The sequence below is a fragment of the Procambarus clarkii genome, chromosome 89, assembly GCF_040958095.1.
Source record: "Procambarus clarkii isolate CNS0578487 chromosome 89, FALCON_Pclarkii_2.0, whole genome shotgun sequence".
In the NCBI taxonomy this organism is placed as follows: Eukaryota; Metazoa; Arthropoda; class Malacostraca; order Decapoda; family Cambaridae; genus Procambarus; species Procambarus clarkii.
The window spans coordinates 12,369,973-12,382,790 of record NC_091238.1 but is presented as its reverse complement, the minus strand read 5'-3'; the positions used below and the strand labels follow the sequence as shown (position 1 = coordinate 12,382,790).

The 12,818-nt window shown below is 45.5% G+C and overlaps 1 protein-coding gene across 3 annotated transcripts in view; it reads left to right on the top strand.

The window, feature by feature from the left end:
- LOC123773384 (uncharacterized) overlaps nucleotides 1–12,818 on the top strand; it is a 33,275-nt gene that overhangs the window by 4,882 nt on the left and 15,575 nt on the right. For all 3 annotated transcript variants that reach the window (XM_045767103.2, XM_045767101.2, XM_069318053.1), the window contains exon 2: nucleotides 11,049–11,196. Coding sequence is in view for 1 of the 3 variants with exons in the window: in XM_069318053.1 (XP_069174154.1) it covers nucleotides 11,060–11,196 (137 nt within the window). In the remaining 2 variants the exon portion in view is untranslated. The remainder of the gene's footprint in view (nucleotides 1–11,048; nucleotides 11,197–12,818) is intronic.

Sequence of the window (12,818 nt, the reverse complement as noted above, 5' to 3'; positions counted from 1 at the left end):
CAATCCAATCACATGGTATACTGTGAGATTTCTTGTTGATGAGGTTGCACCTCTCATTGCTGGTTTTGGTATGGGAGCAAGGAGGCGGTCCGTCTAATTACCACAAGCTACCACAAACTACACAAACTTCAGAAAGCTTCCTGGCAATACGTTAGTAATGAATAAATATGATATATTAAGTTAGGCTGACCTGACCTAACCTAACCTATCCTAACCTAACCTATCCTAACCTAACCTATCCTAACCTAACCTATCCTAACCTATCCTAACCTAACCTAACCTAACCTATCCTAACCTAACCTATCCTAACCTAACCTATCCTAACCTAACTTAACCAAACCTAACCTAACCTAACCGAAGCTTGGATCGTCGACTTGATTTGGCGTCACCAGCTTTTTATTTTCGTCTAATTTCTTTATAAAAAGATACTTTTTCAGATTAAAATTATGTTTTTTCGTGTTGTACATTCAGCACCAACATTATGTTTTTTCGTGTTGTACATTCAGCACCAACATTATAATGAGTAATGTTGGTGCTGAATGTACAACACGAAAAAACATAATTTTAATCTGAAAAAGTATCTTTTTATAAAGAAATTAGACGAAAATAAAAAGCTGGTGACGCCAAATCAAGTCGACGATCCAAGCTTCGGTTAGGTTAGGTTAGGTTTGGTTAAGTTAGGTTAGGTTAGGTTAGGATAGGTTAGGATAGGTTAGGATAGGTTAGGTTAAGTCAGCCTAACTTAATATATCATATTTATTCATTACTAACGTATTGCCAGGAAGCTTTCTGAAGTTTGTGTAGTTTGTGGTAGCTTGTGGTAATTAGACGGACCCCAAGTAAGAGGCTGAGACACGGTCCTGAGAGGTGACTGTGCCTCTAACCTCACAGTGACGGAGCTCACCGTAACACACACATACTACGGTGAGAAGAACTAGTGAACAAATGGAACCAGTAACGATAACATTTGTATCTCACGCCACTCCCTACATCTTGTTCACTGTAGGCAGCGATGAAGAACAGTTATAACCAAATAATAACGGGGAACAATCAACAGATAACAGTGGTACAGTTGACTCGAGCGCGTCGGGGGAAAACTCAGCGCCCAGGTTCGAACCCTCATCAGGGCTCCTGTAGACTTGTTCAGTGAGAAACTATTCTTGGACAAGCGTTGGGTAGACAAAAATCTCCCCATGGACACAAGGAAGGCTCGGGCAGCCGGGTCCTGGCGGCCGACTCTGATACCAGGTCACACGAAGCAGGAGAACTGCCAGAAAGTTAGAAAAACCAACAAATTTAGTGCAAATGTACAAGACTGGAGAAAGAAGGTTTGTACGGAACTTGGCATTAAAGAAGTCGGTATGTCCCTTGCATACCATGCAATTGCATTCCCCCCCCCTCACCCTTCTCCCCCTCAGCCACACCTCAGTGTAGCACCTCCCCCCTCACCCACACCTCAGTGTAGCACCTCCCCCCTCACCCACACCTCAGTGTAGCACCTCCCCCCTCACCCACACCTCAGTGTAGCACCTCCCCCCTCACCCACACCTCAGTGTAGCACCTCCCCCATCGCCCACACCTCAGTGTAGCACCTCCCCCCTCGCCACACCTCAGTGTAGCACCTAACCTCCTCACCACAGTGTAGCACCTTCCCCTCGCCACACCTCAGTGTAGCACCTCCCCCCTCACCCACACCTCAGTGTAGCACCTCCCTCTCGCCACACGTACAGCGCTTACTGCACCTGTTGCTTATCGATTTTTGTCGCCACCGCCGTTATCAGCGGGTTTGATCCTTGCCTCCTGATCTTCCTGGCCCGCCAGCACTGACGTCTGACGTCTGTGGCCTGTTATACCAGTCCCCGGAGCTCTTTCTCGGCATCTTTCATCGTCTGATCGACTCTACCCGCAGCCTGCCTTCCTCAGGAGGACTCTACCCACGGCCTGCCTCCCTCAGGAGGACTCTACCCGCGGCCTGCCTCCCTCAGGAGGACTCTACCCACGGCCTGCCTCCCTCAGAACTCTACCCGCAGCCTGCCTTCCTCAGGAGGACTCTACCCGCGGCCTGCCTTCCTTAGGATGACTACCCGCGGCCTGCCTTCCTCAGGAGGACTCTACCCGCTGCCTGCCCTCCTCAGGAGGACTCAAGCCCAAGGATTACGGGTGTATGGATCAAGAGCCAGGTACGAGGTTTAACCGCCTCACAGGATGGTCAGTCATACGTGGAATGTCTCGGGTCTTGCGTTTTTATATTGATATAGAAATGTGTGTAGCGAGTTACCTTCAACAACTTCTTGTCTACTCAGTATGAGTTATTAACAGCGCTGATACAGGATAAATTCTTTGATATTTGTAATTCATTATGCGTTTAATTTCTCCGTTCTGGCGCTTACAGTTTTGAACAATGCGCCTTTGTGGGCTTGGACAATTCCCTTCAGATTTTTTTTACGACGCTATTATGCCCCTTCTATTCATCCTCTTCTTTAGTGAGGTGAGACAGAGTTCCTTCAGATTTTCCTTATACCTCGGGCCCTTCAGTCTCGTCCGTCCCCTTTCAGGCAAGGCTACGAGGATTCGAACCTACGTCCGAGAGCATCCCAGACGCTGCCTTAATCGACTAAGCCACGGCATGGTTTTCAGGCAAGGGTTCCATGGTGGGGCTGCGTACCTATGGGCGTTAGGGTGTCTTCCCGCCCTCCTTTTTTTTTTTTTTTAATCTGGGAGTAAAAATGTTCTCATCGTGCTATGACAGGAAAGGGAAGGTATATAATGGAAAGAATATAATAGCAGGAGTGACCAACGGGGAACAAAACACAGTGCAAGTAACAGGGAGAATATAACTGGGTCTCAGACGAGTCACAGTAACGACGCTGACACATCACACATCGGAGTACCGCTCCTGTGCCAGGTAAGTCCACTACGGGCTCACGGTAGCCCGTGCTACTTGCTCCGCTCCTGTGCCAGGTACGTTACGGCCTCACCATAGCCCTTGTTCCAAGTAGCTGAACCTATAACAACAACAGCAACAGCTGACAGCAAGGAGCTGCTCAACCCACACACCTGATATGAGGGGACAGTAACGACGTCTCGGTCCGTCTTGGACACTTATCAAGGCTACACTTGAGACACACAAGGATAGGACACTATTCATTATAAGCCTAGAGAGTATGAGAAGGACAGTGGCGAGGCGGAAGTGCCAAAGATTATAGCATAAAAAACGGAGTTAAAGGCTGCTTCCTGGGTGGAAGGGGAGACTAAACAGAGTAAGCAGAGAAGGGATTGAGAGTAAACGCGAGTTGTAAAATCAAATATAGTGATATGACTAAATCGAAGTGATTATAACTAATCACTTCTCTCTTTGTGATGCAGGGACGTCAGCCAACACCTAGGAGTGGGGGGGGGGTAGTCATTATCCCAAAACTAATTATTTTCAGAGGCCCATTTTATCAGAATAATGTCAGCAGATCATGGCAAACCTGGCCATCTTCTACATAGTCTTAATGAACTTGGAACTCGTCTTAATGAACAGGATGAGTATGTTGCGAAGGAGTTTTTTTTTCTACCACAGACGTGGCCACACATTTACAATGCTAACCAGCATATATACATTTTCTTCTGTCCTCCATGGACAGGGTTAGAGATGTGTTAAACATATAGTTCAAGGGTTTATTGAACAATCAACCACAGAAGGTGATTCGGTGCTTTTAAAATGCTAAGCTAACTTACATACGTAAATACATAGATACACAGATTTACGTATGCCCTACATAAAGTGTTCGATGTGTCATTTACATAGTGTCATTAATGTGCATTTACAAAGGTGATATGTAATTCTGATCAGCTTCCACATATACTTTATACACATACATATACATACACACACACACACACATATATATACGTACATATACATATATACACACACACATGCATTCACATACATTTCTCTCTTTTACTCTGACAGGGTGAGATAGCTGATAGAGAAACTAGTGTGCAATTAAGCACTTAATCACTGAAGGTGATTAAGGTGCTTTTACAAGCTCAGGTTATATAGTTACATAACATACATTGTATAATTGATACATTACATGGTTAATTTTGGGTACAAGTTCAATATATCAAGTGTTCCAGTACTCGTATAGTAATTACACAGTTCAGCATACCTTAGCCCAGGAGGGCGAAAGTCAGTCAATATGGGACATTCTATAATATAATGTTCAAGAGAGTGCATGTTTTCTCTTTCACAAAGTTGACACATTGTGTACTCGACATTTGGGTTTTGAGAAAGCTGCCAGATACGTTTATATCCCTGGGAGTGGAGGGGGGGAGGTCATGCGAGGGGAATATCATTCACTATAGTTACCCTGATAATCAACTATCGTTTTCTTCAACATAAAATTATATTTACAGAAAATTAAGAAAAATCAACATTTTATTGGGAAACTGCAGAAAACCTAAACCACTTATCTAATCAATAATTTTAACTATATTCTTAGCTGTTAACTTTGAATATTTATAATTGGGTTAGTTTACACAGTTACAGTAAAATTATTTACCCAAGAGAAAGGTATAATAATAACATGAAATGTCTTAAGTTATAAAATGCATACTCAAGAATTAATAATTAGTCATTTTGTCGGGGGACAGGCGGACATTGTATATATATACATGTTAGGCTTACATTGAGATTACCCCAAAGATTGAATTACCGACTCCACCCAAAATACAACCCCACAACAAGCTGACTCGCTCCTGGGTACCTATTTATGCCAAGGTGAACAGTGGCGTTAGGTGATAGCAAACGCTCGGCCAACCTCGGCAGTTGAAAATTCCTTCAACTGGAAAATGAAATGCAAATTGCAAGTTGTTAAAAAGATAGTGAAATTGATTAGTCAACTATCCTTATGTATTAATATTCAGAAATAGACCTTTGGAAAAGGTAGATTAGACGGACCTGAGTATGAGAGGTGAGCTGCTGTAGAGTGAATTATAGAGTGAACACCCGCTAGAGTGAATTATAGAGTGAACACCCGCTAGAGTGAATTATAGAGTGAACACCCGCTAGAGTGAATTATAGAGTGAACACCCGCTAGAGTGAATTATAGAGTGAACACCCGCTAGAGTGAACACCCAACACCGTCTTACATAGTTCACTACCCGGAACCCTAACTAACCCTAACCTAACCTAAGCTTTAACACCAAGCTCAAGGCTCATATTCACAACCACCTTCCCGCCCTCCTTCCCATCGTTCCATCCCAAATCTTGACCCAGACCCCTTCCCAGTGCTATATAGTCGTAATGGCTTGACCCTTTCCCCTGATTAGTTCCCGTCACTTCACAACCTCACATAGCAGCTGTGTAATCATTTCAGGGCATATGTGGGGGGGGGAGGGGGTTGATTTTAACAAGCCATCGAGCTTCCTGTCCTCGTCGAGGCCACTCGAGTGTTAAGTGGCTCTCGTGGTAAATTCAGGTAATTATAGATTTAAGGAGAAGCTCTGGTCTGATCTATCGACGAGGACAGTACAAGATTCTCAGAATGTGTACCCGAGAAATATCTCGGAAACATAGAATGTGGCCAACTTCAAACCTAACCGAAACCCTCTGTGACTATCTGTGCACACACGCAACGTTGAATAATGGCCTTCTGTGTTCCCGAAGACAGTGAATGGCTTCACACATAAAGGGGCCACGTTTGTGGCCTACATACACAAGGGCCAAAATTGTCGCCTACATACACGAGGGCCAAGTTTATGTCCTTGTAAATACACAAACTATATACGAGAACAAAATAAACCAACTCAATAACTCGAGCGAGGCGTACAACGACAATGTCAGGGAATGATCAAATGTACATGTACACCAGTATTACGGTGAACCATCTCTTCCCCCTTACCAAAGGAGGGACTCGTTCCCCTTCCAAAGGGGGGAATAGAAAGCCAGGATGGTCTGGAAGGTCCATATCCACGTACAGGAAAACCAACATAGCGCAGGAGAACAATGCCCACTTACAAGAAAGCCAGAGAAGGGGCCCACCCATGTACAGTAGGGTCTGGGAGGTCTATCCCCGTACAGGACCGGGGGGCAGGTGGGTGAAATGATACTTGAGTACCACCTGCATCCGCGGGCCCGCCACCGCCCTCCACCAGCGTTGCCACCTGCGGCGCATACCTCACGTCAATTGTTACGCGGATTATCTTGAAGTATATCACTAGACCCGTCATATATATACGGCCCGTGATCTTATACCAACGAAGAGCCCGGGGACACATCCATAGCTGGAGCCAGAGGTGGACGGACGTATTCTTCCTCCCGTTTGCAAGACAGTGGCGACGTTGACAGAATAATGGCGCATACACACGCGACCTGTCAGGGCTGCATTGATTTATTTGATTGATGGGAAGGGTATTGACCGTATTTTGAACAGAGCGGCGGCGCGCGCAGGCGCTAAATAACAAGGTTGCGGGAGCTCAGTAGCGCCTACCTTGTTACTAAGATAATCGCTCATGCGGTAGCTTTTGGAGGAGAAAAAACGCGCCGGTTTGGCCTCGGTGCTGCTGCTGACGAGGCTGGGAAAACACGTCCCTGTAAATGTCTTCAGAGAATCGTCTGAGACACCGACTGTCATCTGGGGGGCCTCGTCAGCCCCTTCGTGCTTAGCCACCACCTCTCACACTCACACACACACACACACACACACACCACACACCACACACACGACACACACCACACACACCACACACACGACACACACCACACACACCACACACACCACACACACACGCACACACGCAAGGTTACGAGGAAAGCAGTTGGAGGGCGAAGACCTCAAATACAGCACAGTCTGAAGGGAAGGCCACTTGCAACTTGTGTAAAAAGAGAAAGACTTAGGCGTGGACCTGACTGGAGATCCACCGCCAGAGGCACACGCCAGCAGAATAACGAGGATTGCACAGTCTACAGGCCGGTAGCGTCCGTGGGTTGCACAGTCTACAGGCCGGTAGCGTCCGTGGGTTGCACAGTCTACAGGTCGGCAGCGTCCGTGGGTTGCACAGTCTACAGGTCGGCAGCGTCCGTGGGTTGCACAGTCTACAGGTCGGCAGCGTCCGTGGGTTGCACAGTCTACAGGCCGGCAGCGTCCGTGGGTTGCACAGTCTACAGGCCGACAGCGTCCGTGGGTTGCAGAGTCTACAGGTCGGCAGCGTCCGTGGGTTGCACAGTCTACAGGCCGGCAGCGTCCGTGGGTTGCACAGTCTACAGGTCGGCAGCGTCCGTGGGTTGCACAGTCTACAGGCCGGCAGCGTCCGTGGGTTGCACAGTCTACAGGCCGACAGCGTCCGTGGGTTGCACAGTCTACAGGTCGGCAGCGTCCGTGGGTTGCACAGTCTACAGGCCGGCAGCGTCCGTGGGTTGCACAGTCTACAGGCCGGCAGCGTCCGTGGGTTGCACAGTCTACAGGCCGGCAGCGTCCGTGGGTTGCACAGTCCACGGACTGTGCAACCTGCGTCCGGTTATCCTTCAGCAACTTGGACAAAAATGCCTTCTGAGCGCGGTATACCTCCATTGTGAGACCTGTTATCGAGTATGCTGCTCAGAGATCGAACCGAAAGAACAAAACAAAAGTAGAACAAGTTTAAAAAAAATGCAACAAGCCTCGTTCTCGAGTTAAGGAAACTGAGCTATGAAGAAAGACTGAGGGGAACTGGACTTCACTACACTGAAGGAAAGAAGAAATAGGGGAGACATGGTGGAGACGTACAAGATACTAAAGGGTATTGATAATTATAGAAGCATCGTTCAAATTAAGGAACAACAGAACGGGAGAACACAGTTGGACACTTGAAACATAGATAAGTCAAGAGTTGTCAGAAATAATTTTTTTCAATCTCAGAGTGGTAAATAAGTACTCAACGAGTTGTACACACCCGCCCGCACACGCGCGCACACCCGCACACACACAGTGACTACGGGAATTAAACCCTCACGTCGCTGGACATGATCACCACATACAACATCCTCAAAGGAATTGATAGGGTAGATAAAGACAGGCTATTTAACACAAGGGGCACACGTACTAGGAACACAGGTGGAAACTGAGTGCCCAAATAAGCCACAGAGATATTAGAAAGAACTTTTTTTAGTGTCAGAGCAGTAGACAAATGGAATTCATTAGGAAGTGATGTGGTGGAGGCTGACTCCATACACAGTTTCAAGTGTAGATATGATAGAGCCCAATAGGCTCAGGAACCTGTACACCTGTTGATTGACAGTTGAGAGGCGGGACCAAAGAGCCAGAGCTCAACTCCCGCAAGCACCACTAGGTGAGTACACGGTTGTCTAATGCAATGAGTGTAAACAAACATAAGGTAAAATTAGGTAAACATAAACACACTTGCCTACTTGTGCCTGCAAGACTGAGCGTCAACACTTATAATTCACTATAACATCTTAACTTGAACATCTGGAGATCCTCCAGTACAATAATGCCCGAACTGAATCGATCTATATGTTGGCATTAAAATTACCTTTCACGACAGTTTGCTTAAACGTGAGCAAACCATTCATCAGAATACAGTACAATCACACTCGGCACCTACACAAGGTATTGTGGAGGGTGGCGGTGGAGTGGGGTGTGTGGGGCGGGGTGGGGGGTGGGACAGACAATTCAGCCCGTCCTCTTAAGGTTTGACAACGTCAAGAAAACTGTATATTTAAAGTGTCCTCTCCTAACCTACTAGAGGACCCAAAAACCATACACAATAGCAGTGGGTGACATCTGGAAAATCAGTGTTGAGCTGACGGTCATAGCGACGAGATCGTGGAAAGAGAGGTGTTAACTTTTAATAATATTTCCTAAGTCTGAAAGAACGCTTTAATGGGTTGTTATCTACGTTAATCATAATTCCGACGGCTGTCACGACTACCGCAGGCAGCCCAGCTCCGGGAACACAGTCAATGGTATAATATACACATGCATATATACACCAATAACAAAGCCGTGGACTCGAGGCGGAACTTGCCCACTCGGAGTTGACGTCTCTCTCCCTCACGCTAAGCTAACACTTCAAGTACCGGAGGACCAGGTAAGTGTTGTCGTTCACATGGCCACACACACATGGTTCACTTCGGAAAGTCTTTATATACATACGAGCTGCCTCCTGCGGGACATTAATAGGCCTATTTGAACACATCAAATACACAGTGTCACGTAATACGGAGTTCTTTCAGGCGCCTCAGATGCTAACTCGTTCTCACACTAGGTTGTTTATCACTAGACACATTCATCAATTTTAACATACTGCGTATTAAAAATTGGTTTGCTCTCATATATAAATTAATATTCTTATACATATAAATTGTACGTATAGTTTGGCGTAGGTTAGGTTAGGTGTTTAGGTTCTGTTGGTAATAATTTGTATTTGAAGTACGTGGGTGAAGCATTTATAGAATTGTGGGTCGAACAGAGAACGTGAGCGAAGCACTTGTTCCGGAAGTGTTCGGACGTCATCAGTTGTGAGTCGTGTGTAAACCGCTTTTTCATTCATAAACAGGGGATTCGGCGGCTGGATTAAAGAGCTTTGATCTTTGTATACGAGAACGGGTTGCAGATGCTCACATGACCACAATAACCACACAGTAGCCAGGTCCGGGGTCGAGCGTGAGGCGGCGCCAGGAACACATAAACAGTTTAACTTTTGTCGAACAGTATCAATATCTTCGTGTGTTCGAATCGCACTTCCCTAAGCAACCAATCCTCACACAAAGTCCATTCCATCCAATGGTCGACCCCAAAGACGCATTCATCAATTTTAACATGTTGTTCATTCAAAATATAATTTTTCTCAAATATAGGTTAATTAATTTTTTGTATTAATTTTGCCTTGAGGGGCGAGTTTATTGGGCAGCGTCATTCATGCTGTGAGTGAACACCGTCATAGCAGCATGTACAACACTCCCCAATAGGAAGAAAACCCGCTGGGCTGCTCATCCTGTCACTTGCACCCAGATACAGCTGGGACTTGCTTAACTGCCTCAAGTGAACAGTTTCTCAAACAAGAAGATTAACATTCGTCAACCCTTAAAATCTTACGTTATCTTGCGGGTGCAAAATGGGGAAATCTTTTAAGAACAGTATCTATATTTGACAAATAGCATTTTCCTAACTCAAACAGTGTGGGGTTTATTATTCTACACATATTTCCAGTGTCCCTCAGATGTTCTCAGTCTCGTAGATAGTGGTCAAGGCGGTGTCCGTCACTCTCACCACAGATTCTGCAATTCCGTTCCTCAACTGTTGTTTCCATTCCAAATCTCCATAGATATTTGTATCCATGACGGATTCTCGCTATGCTGATTCTCTCCCTCGTCCTCCTCCTCTTCGTCGATAATGATTGGGAATGCGAATTGCAACCATGTTGTGCCAGCGTACAGAGTCACTGATTTGTTCTTCTATCCTCCTTTCCTCAATAACCTTGTCACGGTAATATTGCCTGATGATACCTCTAATTTGTAGCAGAGTCTTGGGTATGAAGTATTCAATATGGTCTCCTTCAACGTCTTCAGCAGCCAGCACATCGGGTCGTTCATTTCCACAGATTCCAACATGAGAGAGAATCCACAGAAATTTGGACGACACTTCCTATTATATATTAGCATATTGTGCATATTTAGGCATTGGTTAGGTTAGGTGTTTAGGTTCTGTTGGCGATTATTTGTATTTGTAGTACGTTGGTGAAGCATTTACAGTGTTGTAGTTCGAACAAAATCATCAGCGAAGCACTTGTTCGGCAAGTGTTCGGACGTCATCAGTTGTGAGTCGTGTGTATAAACCGTTTTTCACTCATAAACAGCTGGGGGTTTGGCGGGTGCATGGAATGGACTTTGGCCTTTGTTTATGAGGACGGGCTGCCTGAAGTGCAGACTCCCGTCATAAATAATGACCAACGTCATTGTTTACGACGGACATTCACTCGTTATATAGAGTCATTCATTCTATATAACAATTTATATATGTATTGCGCACTAATCTGTGTTGCGTTGTTTCCCTCAGCTGTGGGCAAGATGGTGGTTGCAGCGCGCGTAGACTGTGTTGTTGCAGCGGTCACCCTGTTGCACAGCCTGCAGGTGGGCCTGGCAGCTGTGGGTGTGGGAGGACACCACGACACCTGGGTACGAAACGACTTGCCTTCCCCCTACAGGTATGTAAGAGGGAACTCCCCCCCCATCAACTCAACAACCTCTCCACGTACACAACACACACACACACACACACACACACACACACACACACACACACACACACACACACACACACACACACACACGGGTATATGGATGGTTGAGAAACATATCAATCACAAGGATATTTGAAAGTTTCATGTGTTGAGCTACTAGTATATATGTGTATGTGGGTATATATATATATATATATATATATATATATATATATATATATATATATATATATATATATGTCGTACCTAATAGCCAGAACTCACTTCTTGGCCTACTATGCAAGGCCCAATTTGCCTAATAAGCCAAGTTTTCATGAATTAATGTTTTTTCGACTACCTAACCTACCTAACCTAACCTAACCTAACTTTTTCCGCTACCTAACCCAACCTAACCTATAAAGATAGGTTAGGTTAGGTTAGGTAGGGTTGGTTAGGTTCGGTCATATAGCTACGTTAATTTGAACTCTAATAAAAAAAAATTGACCTCATACATAATGAGATGGGTAGCTTTATCATTTCATAAGGAAAAAAATAGAAAAAATATAATAATTCAGGAAAACTTGGCTTATTAGGCAAATCGGGCCTTGCATAGTAGGCTGAGAAGTGCATTCTGGCTACTAGGTACGACATATATATATATATATATATATATATTATACCTCAAAAGTGGGTAAGATTGCGTAAGGTAAAAGTCATTGCATTAGACAAAAAGCGGCTAGAAAGGCGGGCTCCAAGAGTTAAAGCTCGATCCTGCAGGCACAAAACTTGTTTAGTGCAATTAACGCGCGCGCACACACACACACACACACACACACACACACACACACACACACACACACACACACACACACACACACACACTTAAGCTCAATTTGGTGATCCCTGGAAGTCTATTTATTCAAGCCATGTTCCATGTTATCTCGTTGCGTTGTCTGCTCCCTTTAAAGAGAAACGGTCTAGACTTTAAAGGTAGAATTTGCGTTAATTTTGACCTTTAAGATCTGTCTCACCATCATCTGCTGATGTCATCAACCAGCACGTGTGTGTGTGTGTGTGTGTGTGTGTGTGTGTGGCTGCTGGTGTAAACATTGAAGCACGTGTGGCCAACAGCTGCTGGTGTAAACATTGAAGCACGTGTGGCCAACAGCTGCTGGTGTAAACATTGAAGCACGTGTGGCCAACAGCTGCTGGTGTAAACATTGAAGCACGTGTGGCCAACAGCTGCTGGTGTAAATACTGAAGCACGTGTGGCCAACAGCTGCTGGTGTAAATACTGAAGCACGTGTGGCCAACAGCTGCTGATGTAAACATTAAAGCACATGTGGCCAACAGCTGCTGATGTAAACATTGAAGCACGTGTGGCCAACAGCTGTTGATGTAAACATTGAAGCACGTGTGGCCAACAGCTGTTGATGTAAACATTGAAGCACGCGCGCGCCTAACAGCTGTTGATATAAACAAACCACGCGCGTATGACCTTCAGCTGACTAAGTAAACAAAGTACTCGTGCGTGACGGTGAGAGCGCGCGAGCGCGCTTGTGTCAGCTGCTCATGTAAACAAGGGTCATTCATTTGAATTAGACGTT